The 21644-nt window shown below is 39.2% G+C and overlaps 1 protein-coding gene across 4 annotated transcripts in view; it reads right to left on the reverse strand.

Moving 5' to 3' along the window:
• Positions 1-21644, reverse strand: part of FAM53A (family with sequence similarity 53 member A) — a 70374-nt gene that overhangs the window by 25561 nt on the left and 23169 nt on the right. For 2 of the 4 annotated variants that reach the window (XM_065060338.1, XM_065060340.1), the window contains 2 exons: positions 15729-15783; positions 12683-13479 (listed from right to left, as the gene is read on the reverse strand). In XM_065060338.1, the coding sequence (XP_064916410.1) occupies positions 12683-13479; positions 15729-15783 (852 nt within the window). Of the gene's footprint in view, positions 1-12682; positions 13483-15728; positions 15784-21644 lie in introns of all 4 variants that reach the window. The other 2 variants (XM_065060336.1, XM_065060337.1) reach the window with 1 other exon arrangement.

Raw genomic sequence — 21644 nt, forward strand, 5'->3', positions numbered from 1 at the left:
GCAGCTCCTGCAGCGGCCCAAGATGAGCTCAGTGTATTTATATAGAAACTGCAGATATTACCATCAGCTGGTCATAACACCCCACGAAGAAAACTCAGTTCTACTGGATCTTTCTGGTAGAACGTATAGGATATTTCATAGTGCCATAATTAAAATGGAGCAGGATTTAGCAATGCTTAACACCAGGAGGCACAGCTGGTTTTCTGGATGGTTATTCTCTACAAAGGAATCTAAACAGGATTTTGACACCAGACCAAAGAACTTGAAAAAAAATCCCTGAACAGAAAGCAGCAAAGCGAGGCAGAGCAGCAAAGGTAACTCGGAGCAGAGCCAAACGGGACTTACAGAACACTAATATACAAGAAGCAGAACCTGAAGAGCAGCAAGCTGTGTAAACTACTTAATTCAGTGCATGCCCTGCTCTCACACAGGAATACAAGAAAAATTACTTCTGTTTCCAACATTCACTTCTCTTGTCCTTGCCCAAATGAAAGAAAAACGTACAGCAGCAAATAATAGCCCATAACTCCCTTATAAAACACAAGCACATGCAGACACACAGATCCAGTAATGGGGAAAGAAGGTGGCAACACTTGGCAGGACAAAAGCTTTTAGACCATGTGGAATTAGTCAGGAGACATCTTGCTGGACTTCCCGATTTCCAACGAACACAGACGTGTTTTGTAAGGATGCTTAACTACCGTTTGACAAAAATGCTGATTCCCAGTAGAACAGTTTCATAGTTTAGGTTTGTACCACGTAAGATTCATCCTAGAAGAAACAGCCCTTGCCTACAGAAAGCTTTGCTTTCTCAAGGCCTATTACTGAAGGACTTTTTCAAGTTCAAGCACCTACTTTATTATTTTTCTTTTTAAACACAGCTGGGCAGAATAGCATCCAAATGCAATGGTAACAGAGGCAAAGACTAGAGGCTCTCCAAACCATGTGTCAAACCATCAGACTAACCCCTCCAGGCAACAACACTCAAGGTAAGAAAAACAGTAATTTGTCTTTGAAAAATAACTAGGTCAAGAAAATGCTCTGCTGTGGTTAGAAAACAACACAAGGCCACTTCTTAACAAAACTTTATGACCTGTACAACTCTGGGTTGGAATGTAGTTATCAGCTGTGGTTCAGTACAGAAAGCTTAAATCTGTTCTTGACAGCAAGATCATTTAAAGTGCGAGACTGGAAAAAAATGTTCCTCTCTAATATTGCTCAACCTAAAAAGCTATTTCTAACTAAATTAAGGACTTCGTTAATTAGCAATTAGAGCTATACGTAAAGGAGCTTTTTCTCATAATGAAGGAGGGAATTATACAAGACCTAGATTATCCAAGCTCCAGTGCATCTGAACTGGCGCCCCAGATGGACAGCAATTCTGCTCCCACCCCCTTTTCTAAGATATCAAGGTGATTCATCTTGTCTCGTGGCAGGAAAAGGTAAAAGCACTAATTTTAAGACTTATCTTCAACAACCTGGCGAGCTGCAGATTCATCCTTAGGTATTTGTACTGACACCACAGTAAAACAAGTCTCAGTTAACTGGCCCTGTTTACTAAAACGCAATTAGAAAAAATAAGAGCAAATTCAAATTCAGGCCTGGTAGAGGCTGAAGGTATTGGGATAGCATCTGTTATTGCTTCCTCATATGGAAAGTTCTTAAGGACTGCCATATTCTGGAGCCTGGCAGTCAGAAGATGACTCACTTGCTTTGAGACAAAGCATTATTACCAAAATATAATGCCTGCTTCATACAGACATTGTAATCACCATTGTATTTGAAAGAGGAAAACAAGGAAAAGGAATTCAGCTTCCCTTCCTCTGAGTCCTCCTCATACAAAACTCAAACCACAGGGGTGGCAAGGGGAGGGGAGTGAGGAAGATGGAAAACAAATACTAAAAGGTTTTCCATAACAAAAAAACCACAATTTCAAGACAAACTAAGTGACTAGACAACTCTAACATGCTACAGGATGATAAGAAAGCACAGCTTTAGAGAAGATAATACATTATCACCAATGCCTTGCACGCTGGTATTTGCCTAAAAACATCATTAAACCAACATAAGAATTCAAGTGTTCGGAGAATCCAAACTTAAAATTATACAAGAGCGGATGTGAAGTTAGCACATCTCCATCTACATACCAAAACACATAAAGAAAAGAAAAACTAAAGCAAGTGATGAAGGAGGACCTGTAATTCAGAACAAGGAAAAAACACAGTTGAACATGGTTTAAGTTTTTCTTCTGTGATCTTTGGGGAAAACACAAATTCAAGCTCTCAAAAAGCTCTTTGTTAAACAGGGCAGGGGGGTATCACTCCCAATTATATCCCAGATTCAAAAAGAATTTGGAGGACGTTAACAAGAAGTACAGTTTCAACATCTCATTTTGTATTTAAGCATGCACTGTATAGGTACCTCAACTGTAAAGTTCAATAAATTGATCTAACAGACGTTAATTACTATAAGAGATGTTTTACTGTGTGAAAATTTTCTAAGAAAAATAGAAATGCTGAAAACCTCAAAAAATAGGCATCCTTCCCAGTTCCATTTGTGAGACTCATGAAGCAAAGTGGGTCCAAACTCATCAACCCACTCTGCCACTAAATAAAGTCTCCTACGTCTTGCTTTTGTAATAACTGCACTCTTACATGAGCTTTGTTCTGCCAGGAAACCCTCAGAGCTTACACAACCAACTACACGTATTGCAAGCACAAAGCTTCAAATAGACTGTTCAAAAGGAAAGTTAAGTCCACAGGACAGTGGACTTCCCCATTTTGAGCTTAGCTCCACATTACTTATAGGTCATACTTGGGTAAAGCCTACAAGTTTTATATGAAAAGCTCAGACAGGTCAGCCCAGTATCTACACACCACATAGCACCATCTGGCTTCTTAATCCTTATGAGATTCATTGTCAAGTTATAGCCTGACCTGCCTTTCTTATAGCCACATTTTGGAAAGGTTTACACAATGTTTACCTCCCCTGAAAGAATGGTATAATCTAGTATCTCTCTTCATTTTAGGAACCTAGATTCTTTCCTTGCTTCCGCATTAACTCATCACAGCACACTAGAGAACTAAAAAACATATTTAAGGCCCTGAACTTCCTCATCAACAGTAGAGGTTCCCAACATTTGCTCGCCAACCCGCCCTTTAGTTAGTCATGGCACAATGTTGTCTCTAGGCAATGCTTCTACACACGTTGTGGTGAAAATCTGAGCTCTTTGCACAAGAGAAACTCTTATTTTGCCTGGTAGAGCATCTAAACTTATCAGAAGAACTTAAATCTTGGCGTTGTTACATTGTTTTGTTAGTTAATAAACATAATAAGCAGATACCAGGATTTTCAAGCACTTCATATTAAAAACCATCTTGAAAGGGACAGGGGTAACCTTGCTTACAGAAAACAAACATCAGTTTTCAAGCACCACAGTGTTAATAAAAAACTATGTAATTACAGATAAGCCTTTTAACTGATGTCAACAATGTCACTCCTGAAATAGAAAAATTCAGACTTGCTACATTACTGTCACACAACAGATGCGCAGTTCATCTATTTAGGTTGAGAAGGATGAAAAAGCCATATAACTATATCTGAAATGGCAAAATCCAAGCTCATAACTAATTGTCAGAGAGTAACATAAAGAAAAAAACAAACAGATTTCTAACAAGGTTAAAAAGTTGTCTTAGAGAACTACTTATGTGACAAATGTATATATGTTTATATACAAAAAAATATAAGCTCTATAGTTTAATACCTCCCTGAAAATACTATGCTTAGTTAAGCAAGTTCCTGCTCACACAATGGACACAGCAAGAGACGAGCCCTAGATGCTTCACGTGATGAAGAAGTTTAGAAGAACGCTAACAAGTACAGATACATTTAGGCTACATCAATTCAAATATGGGAACAAATTCCTAGTTCAACAGACCCAACATGTCACACCCCAAGCGGGATGCATCGAGTTTGCAGAGGAACAGTTTGCTTTTTCTAAGTCAGAAATCAGCATTGACTCATTCCACTGGGGGAATCTGTTTGAGAAGGAAAACACCATTTGAACAACACACCTACCCCTAAACCTTCCCCCCATTCATTATAGCAGCATAGAATAAAGTTCTATGATGCGGGGGGGGTGTTTGTTTGGTTTGGGCTGGTTGTTTGTTTATCACAGGAATACAGGCTTTTTGTTCTGATGCAATACAGGTTAATGAATTTAGGGGTTTTTTGCCTTTTTAAGTTTTGAAAACAAGAATTGATTTATGATTTTTTACATAAGAACTTCAACATAGGAAGCAGCATCTGTATAACACTTCACAAAGAAGAGTAAATAGAACTTGAGATGACTGAAAAGGTTCATCACTTTCTACAAGCTATTCATTTTGATTAACCTATTTTGCTGGAGTACTTTGAAGAACTTTACATTATTAAGAGACATAACAACAAGTAGAAAGGAATAATCTAAATGTAAGACTGGAAATGGAGAACTAGCTGAATGCTGTGGCTGGTCCTACTCAAGTCCTCAGAAAGTTCTCCAAGAAGCCACAAGCCCTTGACTATTATTTCTTACAGCAAAAACCACCGCTTTATATGTAACACCTCTAACTCCTATGAAAAAATATTTCAAGCTAAAAGCACAATCATTCCTAATATTTCCACAAAGCAGAAAGGAATAACTGGACATCTACTCCCAGTCTCTAGACACAGAGTTAATATCTGCTGTTCCTTCTCCCAATGCTGCAGAAGTTGCTTTTAAACAGAGATTAAGAGAGCTCAGCTATTTTGATTGACCAGAAGACCAAGAAGATTAAAGTTTTATTTCCATAGAATATTATCTATTATCATGACAGTAAGAAAGAGATCCCAAAAGCCAAGTCACTATCTTAAGTGAGTCTGAATGAGTTTTATAACTTAAACGTTACTGCCTTTCCTTTCCACAAAAGGCTCTTTATCTGCTAAGGAAACCACATCTCTGAAGGGATTTAAAAGGGTACAGTGAACCTAATAACATAAAACTATATATATTGTGGGAAATAACCATGTATCAACAGAGAATTAGAGAGGATGATTTAAAACATCTTCCCTCACCCATAATTTCCACAATTGTTTTTTTACAGATTGATGGCAAGTCAAATATAAATAGTCAGCCACACAAACCCCATCTCAAACTGCTGTACATTATTTTTTATTTAATTTGAGGATATGGGAGGCATAATCACACTGCACAGTAGATGCATATTGCTCAACTTCAAATAAGTCAATTTAACCTACAATCCAAGTCAAAATACTTGGAAGTTTACCAGACATCTGTTATCCCGAGACAGGTGCAAAGAGCTCAAGAGTATCTGTGCTGTTTCACCCATGTCACTGAATTTTCCTCAAAAAGTCCCTTGCTCTAATAATTGCCACAGGAGAGCAGACACTTGAGAAAACTCTTCCAACCTTCCACATCCCTGTTCTTCCCCAAGGAGAAGTTCCTCCCGTTCTTAGCAATTCTCTAGCTTCTAAACTAATTTGCAATGAATAAAGTCGCTTGACTGACCTCCAGCAGGTCAAAGTTGACTTTCATTTCACTATTCAAAATCCTGCAGGTGTAGCAGTTGTTTATTTTCACTCTGCTGGAATTTAGAAAACCTTACATCTCTCATTGTATATCCACTTCCATTCAGACGTTTGCCCTTCCTGTCATAAGGCTGTCCTTAAAGAAAAAACACACTTTGCAAATGCTGAAGTCTTTGGCCTCTTGCATATAGGGGTACATGGTACAGGCAAACAGTAGAAAAGTTCTCCTTGAGGTCCATTGCTGAGTATTTCTTTTCAGCTATAAGTTTATACCTAGAACTACACAAAGTGAATTTAAACCACTGATTTACTTTGCTGGATATTTTAATACCCAGCTCCATTCCTCTGAACACTGACCACTGAGCTTAAATTACTTCATATCTTTTGCAATACAAGTCATCTTATCTTCTGCTTTTTTGGTTTATGATCACTTACAGGAATTACTATGATGGGAAGAAAAAGTAAAAAGGCCCCAGAACTGTTTTTCAATGCAAAGTTAGGCCAGGATTAGCTCCATTTTTCAAACGTGAAGTTAAAGACTCCCATAGGAACAGGTATTAATTTCTCGAACAAGAAGCAAAATTCTGTCCCTGGTTTAATTACTTCAGTCACAGCTGTTCATTTTGGTTCTTAATGCTATACAATGGGAAACTACTAGTAAATTAACTAGGTTACATAGTTACATTTACTACCATTTTATTGATCCAAATCAACCCTAGTCCAGTCCATCACTACACAGAGCTCACCTATATTGTTTTCCACAAACCATATTCCAAAAGCCAAGTGCGTCAAGGCTGTCCTGAAGCCAAAGGTACCCCCATACAGTGCAAAGACATCTGCCACCTATCTTATCTGAGAAGCAGCAGTGCCCAACAATGCATCACTGAATTGCAAAGTGTCATCCACAGGTAGGAATGAAAAAATCAGACCTATGTTCTGACCAAGAGATGCTGTATTACATCTTGCAAGAGTACCACAAGAGCATAAGTGATTAAGACTTGCAATTGTATTAAACATCTTGCCCAAATCACACTCTACAAATGTAGCATGCCAGGCAGAGAACAGCCTTTGCTGTATCCACAAGCAGAAAATACATCTACCCCAAATAACCTGAGTTTTTTTTCCCATTTTGACAAGAGGCTAAAAGAGAAGAGCTTAACATAAGCATCTCAAGCTATTTAAAGTAACATGCTTACTATTTAGAGAACACAAACTGAATGAACTTCATGAGCCAGTACTTAACCTACTTTAGCCAGTCCAGGCTTTACTCGCAGGTTACCCTGCTATAATAGCATTGTAAGGGACTCTTGATATCACTTCTTCATCTTGCACATCCTAAAACAGCAGCCTGGGAAAAAACCTAATGCAAGTGAGCAGCTACTTTACTACCTTCTCATGCGTATGATACTGTCTTCTGTATGTCCACACTTGGGCTCTAGCTATAGCAGTGACGCTGCTTGCGCAGCTTGGGAACATTAATCTACTTTGTTGTAGCATAATCAAAGTGAACAAATCTACTGTAACTATATCTAAAAGGACATACCTGGAAATTTTCTAGACAATAAGAATTCAAAGAATCAAGGAGAATGCTTCAGAGCTTATTTTGCTTAAACTTAGTGAGGCTGCAGTATGGCCAATTCATTTACCTGTCTGCATACTGACTATTACAGTGACTTCAATAAGCAACAAAACAAAATGAATGTCTAGTAGTTCTCAGATAGCAACCACAGCTTATTCAAGTATCTAAACACCATAAACTAATCAGCATCACATCTCACCCTTGTATCTGTTCACATTGGCTTCTGCAAACCAGCCCCTACAAAGTAAAACTCAAGTAACTGGGTGCAGAGACTCCACAAAACACATCAGGAGTTACTAAAAGCCTCTACAGAAGCAGCAGTCATCTGATCTAAGCTTAGTCACAGCACTCCTGACACGTTTTGCCCTTCATAAAATACTGCCTCCTCATCACACCCTTCAGGGAAACATATCCACCCCCACCATTCATCCCTACTTTGTGTGCATTTTTAAACTGCTGTGAAAAAAAAATGACTAGACTCTCTGCTTATCCTCATACCTAAGTGATACTAGTCATGCTGTTCTGGACGAGCCTTTAGGACTCAGATGCCATCCTCTGAGAGAAGCCCTCCTTGCCATGGAGATCCACAAAGCCACAATGTCACTGTGACCTGAAGCATTAAGTCACTAATAAAGCAGAGAGAATTTAAGCTCAGTTTACTTTCAGGATCAAAGTTACCCAAGTGTTACCAAGCTCATTCAAGACCTTAAACTCTGTTTATCATCACTTTGTCCAAACACCTGAATGCTTGATTTGATTTCTTCCTTGGAGTTTACAGAAACTAAACTGGTGTGCATTACAGAAGTCCAAAGTAAAGGCTTAAAAAACAGATTATCAACAGAATACAGATCTTTGGGTAGTTCTCAGAGCTGGAACCACTGATGCACAGTGTGAAGTCCCCGAGATGCACAGGGGCAGACACCAGGCCTTCACAATGCAGGAAATATCATGTTGCACATTCCTTGTTCCTGGGCGGCTCAAAGCAGCTGTTCCATGAGGCAGGATGCCAGGACACACAGAGCTTGGCCTGACCTGCTGTGGCACTTAGGATCTCCCTCAGTACCCAGAAAACCCACTAGTGTAAAACCCAGACGACTTCAAAGCATTTCTAAGGTGGCAGAAGCGCCCTGTGCTAGGAAATCACAACTTCAGTCCCCAAGTTCCTTCACTGTTCAGAGACCCTTAGAACTTTTCATTGTGTTGTCTTATCTAGTCTCATGTCAATGCACAAGATGCCATAGTACTGAATAGTTGAAACTACTCCTTACTTGGATAAAGCCACCTATTTTGTTTTAACTATCTGAACAGACCAAATGCCACTTCAGAAAACGTGTTAAAGTGTGGTGGTTTGGTTTCTTTTTAAGCATGATACCAACTCCACACCACAGCATTGGGGGAGGAGTAGCACAGGAATGTTCAACACCAGAAAGACTTCAAGCTACAGCGTGTTGTTTGATCTGAAACAGAATAAAATCTTACTGTCACAATAAGACTTGCTTACACACCAAATAACATGTGCAATCTCTTGGCTGTTCTTTACTTGTCACACCTCAGGATCGTCTGATGTAATTCATGAAGCAGAACATTTAAAAAAGCTCAGCAGTTTCCTCCTTGTTTCAATAAAGAAATATTTCGATCCTCCTGCTGCAGTTACCATTCTAAATGCCACCTTTACTTCTTCTGTGGCAGCCTCTGTGATAAGGCTTACCACCTGTAGAAGAGCCTAAGTCCAGAGAGGCTCTTTGCCATGCAAAGTCATCCTGAAATACCACAGTGACCAGATCCCTGCAGAGGAGGAGGACTGACTCTCCAGCTTCTTATTCAGGTGACTGTGAACAAATACTAAGTAGGCAGAGAATCCCAGAATCCTAGGCTGGAAGGGATCACAAGGATCATCTGATCATCCAGCATTCTGCTGTTCTACAACCCATACAGCTCTTCTTGTGCACATAACTGAACAGAGAAAGTCATTTTGAGTCCCTAGGGGCTGAAAACAGCTATCGTATTTTGTTATAATTTCCTACAGTTTTTTTCCCCTTGTTTTTACAGCTGTCTTCATGTTCTAGAATGTCTGAAGTTTCACAAGTATGTATTTTCAGCTTCAAGTCCAAAAAAAGATCCTCCCAGAATTTAGCACTATGTGAGAGCAGAACACTGGTGCGCAGCAATCTGCCTGAACATTTCCATCTATTTCTACATTAATTACTCATTTTAATGAATATAATATAGTGTTTCCCATGCAAATTGAAGAAATGGCGTATTCTTTTCCAAAAGGACATACAACCTCAAACAGAGGGAGGGTACAGTGAAGTGTGAAGGTGTGTGGAAGAAAATAAAAATGAAATATAGAGAAAGAAACAGCTGATTTCCTTCCTTCTTTTCAATAAAGGCACAAATTAGAATATTAAAGAGGCAAGAGTGGAAGGAACAAACCACGAACAAGTACAGAAACTAAAAATAGATTATAAGGATAGAATAGCAATCTGAATTTACTCACCTATGAGCTCTATTTAAGCTTAAGAAGCAATGACAATGAGAGCTTCGTTTTCAGAATTAGACTTTTGAATGTTTAGCATTTATATTTAGAAATTGGGAGGGACTGAAGCAGCATCAACACAATACATTTTCCAGAACTCACTAGGTAAAGACAGTTCATTAAAGAAAACACCCAACCCCAAACCACCTTTCACCCCTTTATTCCCTGCTAAAGCTTCACCCAAGCTCTCAGCTATTCCAGAACTTTATCCACACAGAACAGCACTTGCTTCAGGTTAAAGTAAATAAGTCTTTTAGTTCTGATAAATATTGATTTGAGAGCGCTCCTAGCTGAGAAGCCTCGAGCAATGTTGGTGGGTGTTCCAGTGCCAACCTCTGGGGACTGCAGAGCACAAATGGCTATGGACCCCAAACTCTCCTTCTCACACAGCTGGGGCTCCAATATTCCACTGTTCCATAAAGCAAGAACTCTCCCCTCACAGGACTTCAGTTCTCCCTAAACAATACTAATTAATTACTGACCTGATTTTGAGCAACTATTTGATAATTCAGCTTTTTAGGAAGATTTGAGGAAATCAAAACATCTGCAATAAAGCTTAAAAGAAAAAAATCCTTAAAAGCACTTGTTTTCAACATAGGTCTTTCATTAATTGACGTAGAAGTGAATTTGAAATTACAGAGAAAGTATTTTTGGAAACAATAAGGAGCCATCAATATATATGAGAGAGGCCTTACTGAAATTCCCCTTACCGTAGTCCTGATCTTCATGAGCTACGTGCAGATACAGGACACATCCACATTTTGTGTGACACTTCAAAACAAGTCTTCTGTAGTATTAGCTTATGATATTTTGCACAGCTGTTATTTTGTTTAAGTTTGGTGAGAAATGTTTAAGAACCACAATATAAGTTTCAAAGCATATACGTTTGTCATGGGAGAAGGTGGGCTATGAAGAAATATAAGACTTCTAATACAGTAATGGGCAAGCAAGCTGCCATTCTAAAAATCCCCAACATTTCTTGAAAACTTAATTCCTTTTTTACTTCAAATGTTTTCTGAACTTGCATAGTTTTTAAATGCTTGTTTTCATTAAAGTTTAACATGTTCGAAAGCTGAGGCATTTCCAAACTATACTTTGTGCCTTTGACTACACAGTAGTATCTCTATAGGAACATTCTACTGAAATAGCTGAATTAAAACAAAACACATCAGGCCTTGACACCATAGAATGAACTTGGTTACATAAACTACTCAGCTTACCACAAAAACAACTTGAAAATAGGTCTTACAGGAAAAAGTGATCAAGACTGGCTGAGTATCAGCTTCATGTCCTCTTCAATTCAGCAGCAAGTCTAAACAGCTAAAAATACTTCTATAGACATGGGCTACATCAGGTCTGCTCCATACACACCATTACATGGATTATTTAGAAGGTATGACATCTGATCAATGGAAATAATTCTAACCAGTCTGAAATACTGCATCTGAGCTCTAGAGCTTGAAGAACTCAAGCAGCAAGTCTAGCCAAGAAACCAGCAGGTTTTAAATTTTACATTCTGTTTAAATAAAGAAACCTGCATTAGACTGCACAGACGGTTGAAAGGCAAATCTACTAATGTTTCTGGAGTAGATTAGCAAACTGAACTCAGCAGTGATTAACACAGAGAAAACTGGAAAGATCTGATTAGCTAACTAGTAAACTTGCATCTTAACCAAACTCAGAACACTGCCCAGTCATATCTAGAACAGAACTCGTTACCACCTTGTCAATAAGCAAGCAAATAATTCTGTATGGCTTGCTGTCCTATCAGCTACCTCAAAGCTTCATCAAAAAAGCTGTGTTTTTAAAGAACAAAGTCCTTTACGTTGTCTTACGAAGGTATAACAGGACAGATGTCAGACTTTTAGCCAAGCAAAGTAGACACGAACCAGCTGACTCAGTGAGTATCCACCAGTAGATAGTTCAGTTTCAGTATCACACTAGTATTTTTGCCCACACGTTCCTGTGTAAAGCCTACGAATGCCAGCGTACCAGAGACTGGTCATTTTAGCCAGAGCCCCATTCTATTCAGGCTTTCTTTTGCACAGTGCAACAAATGCAGAGACACTGGTGCAGAGCTTCCTTTTCCTTATGTTTTCATTGCTACTTCTGCAAACTGTCTCCTTCCCGTTAAACTACTCACACAAACCTCCCACACCTGCTGTCTCCTGAAGGCAGCAGGGGTATGTTCTCATAAGCATAAAGTGTTCTCTGACCATAACATAAGACTCAGTTTTACATCTAGAGAAACTAAAGGAGTCTCTTCAGTTTTAAACTGTAGCCGTTGCCTCTGTGAACACAGAAGCTTTGAAAAATGAGCTGTGTATATGCTTTTGTATTACAAAGTGCAGGCATGAATTCAGTGCTACTAGTTTTTTAAATCAGCACATTTACTATCATGTGAGGGAAGCCCAATTCTGAAAAACTAGTAAGACACCTCTCCATTGAGCTGGAGCATCTGCAGTTACCATATTGGAACACTACTTCTATTTCTGGCTGCTCATTAGCAGCTTCTTTAGTCAATTCATTTATGTAGGGGGGTTTGATGTTCTTATTTAGCTTTATGGAATTACCCAAACAGTAAAGGGACACTGAACCAAACAGATTTCCACCAAGATGACTTAGAAATCATCATATGCTGTTCTAAAGTAACAGCAGTATAACTTTTTTTGCTACCCTGTCTACCCCTCTTCCCCATGGCTTCCTTGCATTTTTAAAACAAGCCATTTTTCTTTGGCTTCTGCTCCAAGCATCTTTCCATAGCTCTTTGTACTCTATAGCAAGTAGCCTGGACTTCAAAAACTGGGCTTTGGGAGCAAAGAGTAAATAAGTAGCTACAGGGTAAAGCACTGGCAAGAATAAGCATCCTACTGTACTGCTGAAGGCAATACATATCAGTATGAGAACAGAAGCGAATTAACAACTACAAATTAGTGCGGTTTATCTAGAAATAGCCTTTCTGCAATAGTTCCCCTCACACATCGAGGAAAGTAAAATCTCACCCGTGTCATTTTAAAAAAGTCTAACGATGGTCTGTTCCATCGTACATCCTCCTCCCGTCTGCGCTTTAGCCGGCTTTTCTTTTCGTTCAGAACGCAAGGCTGCGAGCGGCATCTCAACAAGCCCTGCCGCCGGCTGAGCTCGGGTGTGGAGGTGGGAGTGCTGTTGGCTGAAGGCAAGAGATTCCCCGTCTCGGTGATGTGCTCCTGGGAGAGAGAGAGGCGGCGCCTTGGGTTAAAGTCACAAGGGCCTCCGGAATTCCAGCGGGTGCTGGAGCCCGTGCTGCCCTCGCTGCTGTCCACAAAGCCGCTGCTGGCAGAGGAAGGTCTGGGAACCGGCGACGTGTTGAAGCTGGTGACGCTGAAGACGTTATTTAGCGACAGTATGTTTTGTGGCAGGCTGATACTTGTGCTTCTCTGTAAGGTTGCACTTCCATGGCTGTTGCAGCGTTGCAAGGTAGCGCTACCACCGCTATTACACCGTCTCTTTGACACAGGAGTCCAAACCTTTGAGTTTCCAGGCTTCCATGGTGACCGACAGCGAGCCAGCTCATCAGGCTCCGAGAGGGACCTACAGTGGCGTTTTGTTGGCGGCGCCAAGGGCTGACCCGAGTTTTCATTAAGGTTTAATTCACTTATCCATCCTGACACCATAGACGTACTGCACGATTCCTGCTGCCACTGCAGGCTGCCATTGCTGGCAGTGCCGGTGCTGAATGGGCACACTGGGAAAGGGTAAGCTGAATTCCTTGTGTCAGTCGGAATCGGGCAACCCCCATTTAAAGCTTTCCAAGGACTGTCTTCTGAAAATGAAAGAAAGATAAAGGTGAAAGATGCAAAGGAGACAATTTGTTTTAAACCTCGTTTAATGTAAAGTCATGGATCAAACTCCAGCTTAGAAGCACGAGCCACAAATACCCATCTCTTAGTCAAAATTTCACACTACGTAACATTCATTTTGAAAAAGGTAGAAAATTCCAAAAACATGAAGTGTAAAGCATTTCAGGAACCAATCCAGGAACTCCTGTATGTATGTACCTTATTAATTCTTCTGCATACTGAAAGATTACAGCACTGTGTTTCTTAGCGAGCAACAGGAATAGCATCCTTACCTGCTTCCTAGTACATAGCAAATACCACAATTAAAACCTGTAACAGTGAACAACCAAAGGTATAACCAAGATGGATTAACAAGTAACATGAGAACTCAAAGAACACTGAAGTTATTTATTTTTTTAAATAATAAAGCAGGATAATCTCTTCACAGACTGCTGTCCTTCATTTGACTGTTATGCTTTTCCATTAGGAACACCTTATTATAGAAAAGTTTCAAAGAGATGGGCGTTCACATTTTGTGGTGTGAGAAGCCTTAGTTTAAATTAGGAACAGTACAAAGTTAAATCAGACTGCAGTTTCCTTTTTTGCCTTTTGTTTCCTTTTTAGCTCATAGGGAAAAAAATTCTTAATTCAATGCATAAGATGAAGCGAGTATCCTTTAAGAACCTCCTGCAAGTTTTACTGTGAATACAGATATAGCCCATAGAGCCCAACTTCTCATCTGAAGTGGCAATGCTGGGTTAAAAGCTGTCTGCCAGCGAAGCCTCTCACTCTTTTGTAAAGCATTTCTTTGAGAACATTCTGCACATTTTACAGCTGTTCCTCCACATTATACAATGAAGTGTAAGAACTACAGCAGACTTTGGATTTGCAAATTGAAAAGCAGCAAAACTGTTGGCCAGTTAACAGTGCTTCATGCTTGGTTAGAAAATTTGCTAATTTAAACCAATTAGCTGAGTAAGTTCCACTTATCCTAGCTTTAAAGAAAGAATGTTTAAAATACCAAGTTTTTCCCCTATGCCTATTTTAAGAACCTAGATATAGCCTAAACATTGAATACTTGTATATTCTTATAGCTGGCTGTCTCAACTAAGTTTTAGAGTAATCAACAGATAAAAGATTTGCTGAGTAGCCTTAAAAATTGCAAACTCAAATAGTTGTACATGTTCCATGCCCAAAGTATGTCATGGATTATCCTGTTTTTGGATCTTATTTAAAGAACACCCCATTGTCTCAAAATCATTTAGCTGTGCAGACAGCTGGCCTATTCAAACAACATGTTTTATTAGAATTCCTCTGTCCTTCCTCCTCCATTCTTTCAGATGGCTACAACCACATACTGTGCTTTGCCTTAAGCATGTAAGCTCTTCAAGGCAGGAACCATCCATAATTCAATGCAAGTAAAACAGCAAACACAATAGGATCCAGATAATGTTTGAAACTTCTAGCATTTACTGTAGGACAATTTCCTAGCTTGGACTGGCTTGATTTTTAAACAAATCTTTAGGAAGCTTTCTCCCAGGCTGGGAGGTTGATTTAAAGTTTGTTGTAAAAGAAGTAAAAAGGCAACAAGAGTTGCACATGTGTTTTAACTGTTTACATAGTAATGGTATTGAAGATAAAACACCATTTCCCTCTGAAACCTCACACAAACCAAGATGCACGTTTTTTAGGAGGAATCCCATTGCGCAAATAGAAATCTTCCACACTTCAAGACACAGCAGAACATGCAAAATTTTGAGTCCACCCTTTAACAAAGCAGTATAAAGTTTACATACGAATAACTAGCATTTTCATTTTTTTTTCTTGATATGATTTACTCTTATTTGCCAAAGCAAATAACACTTGTATGAGCGCACTGGACCTCAATTAGTGGTTCGCATCAAGTTGGATAATCTGTGTGACAAAGATGTAAGGAGGTGTGTGAAGATGTGAGAGCTTTCTGCTGGTTGCAAACCAGCATTGCTCTGCTTCCGTGCACTATAGCAGATACCGAACCAAAAAACAAGTGTTACAAGGGCTTTTACTATGCAAAGCAGATCACAAGTACAAAACTAACAACCAGCTATTCCCAGTATTGTTCAAAGACCAGCTTAAACCAGCAGGCTCTACAGCAGCATGCTCCATCCCCCTCACCTTATTTACAAAAGAAAGGCTGCTTGCTACACCAATTACCTCAGTAAAACACAGCTGAGGGTTCTGAAGAACTTACCGTTGATTTCGAAAGGGAACAAGCTGCCACTTTTGTTCAGCTTCTCAGACGAGTACTGAAATTAATCAGAAAAAAGTAAGTTTTAACTGTGCGAAAGAGCATACACCAAGGAAACTGCATGCAGCTTTCGGTTTCCCTATATGTGCATTTAACCACGTCTTTAAAAATATGAGGTTTTGCTGGGTATGCAGAAGAAATTCCTGAACAGTTGATCTTTCTAAACAAAACCTCTGGCATCTATTTGTAATGTTTTCTGATATACTGCTGAGTATCAAACTGTTTCAAGAGTTGCAACATCACCCCATGTGAATAAACCACAAAATGAAAGGTGATAATTCACCCTTAATGGAAAAGTTGTGATAAAATTCTCATTTCAGTGGAGAGGAAGTTACAGGGTGACAGCTGGGTGTCTATTTTCAATTTTAAGGGTGAAAAGCAACACACCCTTCACCTTAAACTAAGAGACAGGAATAGCTTTATCTAAATTAAATATACAAACTCTCAAGGGGCCCCAGAATGAACATTGCCCAAATGAGGATTTGCTAGTATTTTACATTTTCTTAAGAATCAATGTAGGGTAATATTTTCTTATTTCTTAAAAGTACAAAAGCCATTAGAAAAATCTTTTGCAGACTGACAGCTTTTGAAACCAAGAGTTTAGTGGGGATGGTTCACTACTCAGAAACAATGCAAAAGCCGTACTTAAAACTACATTTGTGCATAAAGGGCTTCAGAATTTATGATTAAGCTTCAGCAGCAGCATCTGCACAGTAAGACAAGTTTGAATGCAGCATCTCTTCTATTTTCATAGCTAATTTTACCTAGAAAACGTTACTACAAAGGGTCTAGATTTCTCAAATAAATAATGGACCTTGCTACCCAGCCTCCTACAGAGGAGTTATAAATAAATTGCTTAAGGCTCCGTCAGAGCCCAAGGGCCATTATTTATTCCCCCATCGCCACCTCAGGATGGAAAGGAAGATTTCTCTAAGAAGAGAGCAATACAATTTATGCTAACATTGTTTTTTGTGTATAGCCAAAGCCGATCGCATTGTACATACACTTCCTTCCCAGATACAAAGCCAATTTTTAAACAAACATGCTTGGGCTACAAAGCTTTTCTTTCTTGCTGTGTATCAACACAGAGCACTGGTGACAACTTTATATCCCTGAGCCCCACATGCAAGACACAAATGCTAAATTATGGCAATATTCCCTTGGTGGTTTTGTTTTTGAGGTAGGAAATAATGGAACACATGTAAGAATAGGGCAGCAATTAGATTTATCACCATCTTTTTTAATCAATGTCTGCATACGAGACAAGTCATTTGATTTTTCCTTTATATTTGCATCTGTAGATGCATTTATAACTTGTTTTTAAAGAAGGCTACTTTAAGTAAATAACAGGACTCCAAGTCTGAATGTCCATCAGATTCTTAGTTAATTAGCCCCTTTCAAACCACCTGAAGTCTGCAACTTGACAGCAGGAGCAGCAATCACTTTTTCTAGTTTGCTTTTCAGAACTGTAGTTGCCAGTTATATACCACACATATCTAAAAAACTAGTCTCAATCGTTTACTCTAAACAGCTACTAAGGTATCATATGGAACACAAGAGCACACTTAGGTAACAATAATAATTACATTCCAGCCATCTCTGAAGGAGAAAAAAAACAAATTAGAAACTTAAAGATAAGGTTATTCAGCCAATTCCTCCCTCTCCAGTTTTCTCCAAGTGAGAGACAATACCAGCCTATTCAACTGTCAGATAATAGCTAAGAAAAATATATTTTTGGAACAGAATTCCATGCCAAAAAGTTGTAAAGCTAATATATCTTGAACCACATGGAAAAGGGCAATAAGAATGACTTTATCATCGTAATAGGGATGTTTAGAAGACTGTTCACACCGGTAAAGATCTTGGATGCTTAGAAGGAACAGAACCTCAAGGACAATCCCTATGGCAATTATGAGATTGATTATATAGTTTTTGCAAATAGTTTTTAGCCAAATGCATCTTTAACAAGCTCCTCATCAGATGTCCAAATTATTTAATTACCTGCACTTTAGCCACTTTAAAAGCCTTGTCTATCAGGTAGAAACAGAACCACTACACTTTCAACAGCTGCAAAGCACTGAGAGCATTTTTCAAGGGGGACATGGAAAAAGTGGGACCCTACACACACAGACTATCCATGCTACAGAGAATGACAGTGATGTTCTTTAATGCAGACAGCAGCCCCATCCTTACAGCCATTTCTGATCAGCTTCTAGTGAATCCAGCGCTCAATTCTACAAGAAAGACATACTACAACTACCACTTGTTCTCTTAAGTGATCGTTTACACACAATCCTGTGAAGTTACAAATAAGTGCTAATTCTTTGGAGACTGAGACCAAAAACCCTCACTAAGAATGTCACACCTGACACCACATGCAGAAGAGGGACAGTGAGCTGCACTATTTCCAGTGAAGGCTCAAGGATGACTAAAGAGAGAATAAAGAATCTCCTTTATGATATGTACTTGGCTTTCTAGAACTGAAACTAAAAATACTTGGAGACACTACCTGGCAGTATATTTTAATGATGTTTGGAAGTCCAGACTTGACTCTATCAAGCTGTAAATTGTTTATAGGAGGGAGGATCTTCTTATCTCTACAGCACATGGCAGAAGTCCCACTAGATATTACTGTCACAGGGCACTGAACCAGTTTATCAGCTCCCCTGGGCTGGCCACGCTCTACCCTCCCCCAGTCATTCCCTTTGTGCTATGAGCTTCCTGAAGCTTCCTCATTTAAGAGCTTTTTTTTAAATTATACTAGAGAAGAACCTCTATAGGGAAGTCTGCTACCCTACGTGTGAAGGAAATCTTCCTTAGAATAAGGCCAAATTATTCAACAAGGCAATTTTCCTGAAATCGAGAGGTCATGCATGTCCATTTTCCAACTACTGCTTTCTGATGTTTAAAAAAAGCACCAAAATCTGATGCCTCTTGGGAGCTTTTCACAAAAAGAAGGCAAGCACGTTTTTTCATGATAGAGACACGCAAAACAGTGAAACCACAAGTTCCACCTAAGGTTGGAATTGTTTGCTTCGTGCAAGAAAGTGGGTGTATTTTGAAATGCTTGTTCAAATGCAGAACCTCTTCTGAGCATAGTCTCTCCAAATGCACAAAAGAAATCACGTGTTATGACATTTAGGACAGTACTGCAAGTTTAAATTGGTTTACTGAGACTTAGTAACTGTTCTTTTGTTAAAATATTCACTTCAAAAGAAACCTAGTCTTGAACTGAGTAAATACAAGAGGCACACAAATTAGACTAATAATTAATTATAGTTTACATCACAAGTTTAAGGGTTCTTTGCTAGCAAAGACCCAACTATAACAAAAATAATTCTGGCTATTCTGCATACACTCCAATCAACTACATGAAGAACTTCATGGCCTGTACTGTCCTCCTCATTATTCTCAGAATGACTTCTTGATCTTTGTGATTTTAAAATTTATTTATCTGATTTTTACATATGTTTGAATTTCTTCAATTTCTCAGCATTCTTCCCAAGCCACAGGAAGGTCAGCATTAATTATTCCAGTACCAACTTCACCACCACCATCTATATAAGTGACTTTCACTGTTTGAATAGGCCACGCCAGACCTCCATCTCTCTACCAGATATCCTTCAAATACGACTAGATACGAAGCAGTGAGAAGTATTTGACCTTTTTTCCAGCATGTGAAGAAGTGATTAAGTCAAGTCACATCTTAGACTCAGCCCTCAAGTCTTTCAGCAAGTGGCTTTCCATCCAAGGAAGTCAGCCCAATTCTAAGTCTTGCAACACAAATCAGCTTTAAAATTAAAACTCATGAAGACCCACATGCACAGAGTAGATTTATAACAGAGCTTCTTCCTTCCACAAGTGCTCATCTGGAGATGCTCCTATTTCCTTCTTAATACCTGACCTTGAATTCTTGCATCTCACACACTGCTTTTCACAAACCAACACCAGCTTCCACATGAATACCAAAAAAGTGCGAGCTTTGCCAGAACATACAGAAAAACCCTCAAGAAGGTTCAAGAGATTTATGTTCAAGGAAATAAACACCAACTACTTGATTTAATGATGCTGTCAACTCATTAAACCAATAATATGCTTGCAGAACATCCCACTGTTGTGAGGGAGAGTCAACCAACTAGGGATATTACTCTGCCTTGTGAGCTACAGTGCTCACCTGAGATAAAAGCTTGGGACAACCTTCCTGCTTCTACAGCAGGAAAGCAAATTGTGGTGTTGCTTTGAGTTGGTTTTTTTCGGCCCCTCCTGTAGACAGGTGCAGCACAAGACTGTGCAACATAAAGAGCGTGTACTGCCAAAATTAGTGACACCAGTTTGGAAAATTAGCATGTCATTTAACAGAGCAGTAAGAAAGGCTACAGTCAGTGTTTTACAACGTACTCAGGCAAGAGGTAAAGAAAGGTACTCAGTTATCATATAGGTTACACAAATGAAAAACCATATTATGTCCTATATATGCTGTCTTTATGCCCAGCTCAGATAGCTAGGAGGTAAACAGCTTTGAAAGAGCTAACTTTTCTTTCTTTTATAGCCCTCATTTCTGAGCTGTGTTACAGAATAGCTTTTCCTCAGCTATTTTATCTATTTGTGCCAGGGCGAGGACAGTGCAGACACACTGTGAAAGGGATCATTAAACTGATAAGGGTTAACATTAACCCAGGCCAAAAAGGTCACTCTTAATCCTCCATCAGCTCACAAGAGGACTCACCACATGGCCCCACAGAACTTTGTGCCAGCACAAGTAATGAAAGGTACAGGCAAGACCATTTTAGAATTGCTGTAAATTGTTGTTGCTATTAGAAGAAACTACAGCATTACTATGATCTTCTTGCCAAGAAGTCTAAATGTGCTAGAGCTGATTCAAGACCCCCACTAACAGTCTTTTCCCTTATTAAAATTTAGTAGTTGCCTTTACTAGTGGAAAAGTGTGGTTTTTATTATCTTAGGATGATGCTTTAGTCAAGAAGCCATCATGTGCTCCCACAAATCCTTTTCAAGAGGGAGTAACCTAGTTGCATACTTTTATTCACACTTTCTTCTGACTTTTACACCATACTTCATGATTTCCACACTTTTTCAATCTGCAATTTTGTATAAACAGAACCTGTCCCTGGCCTCAGAATGCATTTTCTCCAAGGACTAAAGCATTTACAAAACCAATGATTTGACAGATTAAGGTGGAGGAGAAGGAGGGGGTGTGGATGACAACTAATGAGACATCATCTGCCGTTTTCCATTCCACTCTACTCATTCTTTTCCCTGTTTTATTGTAAGTACAGATAAGGACAGGAATAAAAAAATAAAAAACATTAACAACAAAAACCAAACAAAATCCACCACACACACCAAACCCAAACAACACAAGAAACCCACAACACACTACAGCATGCCAACACACTCCTGTATAGACTCCACAGGATATAAAAGCAGTGAAACATCTTTCTCTGCTCTCTTAAGTCTCTGGTCCAAAACCAGATCAAGAACACAGCAGAGTCCCCTACAAACTTCATATTTCAAGTGCTTCATCAAGCTAGCTGAAACGAAGTTGAGTAAGCGCTTCTACAAGAGTTAACATAATCCCAAGTCCTTCTATATGCCTTTCAAGAATAGCACATATTTAAGGTGAAGAGAGTAAAACCAAGTTAGTTGTAAGAAGAACTCTAAATGGACCTGTTACACTTCTAAAAATAAAACAATTTGATTAATGTCTACTATTAGACATCCTTACAGGACAGAGTACTGGACAAAGGGTCACGCACTTCCCATATGAGAACTGCAGATGGTTGTGCTCAAACTCCATCGTATTCAGGATACGCTTCACCCGGTTTGGACTTGTGCAGT

This window comes from Columba livia, chromosome 4, assembly GCF_036013475.1.
Source record: "Columba livia isolate bColLiv1 breed racing homer chromosome 4, bColLiv1.pat.W.v2, whole genome shotgun sequence".
Classification (NCBI taxonomy): Eukaryota; Metazoa; Chordata; class Aves; order Columbiformes; family Columbidae; genus Columba; species Columba livia.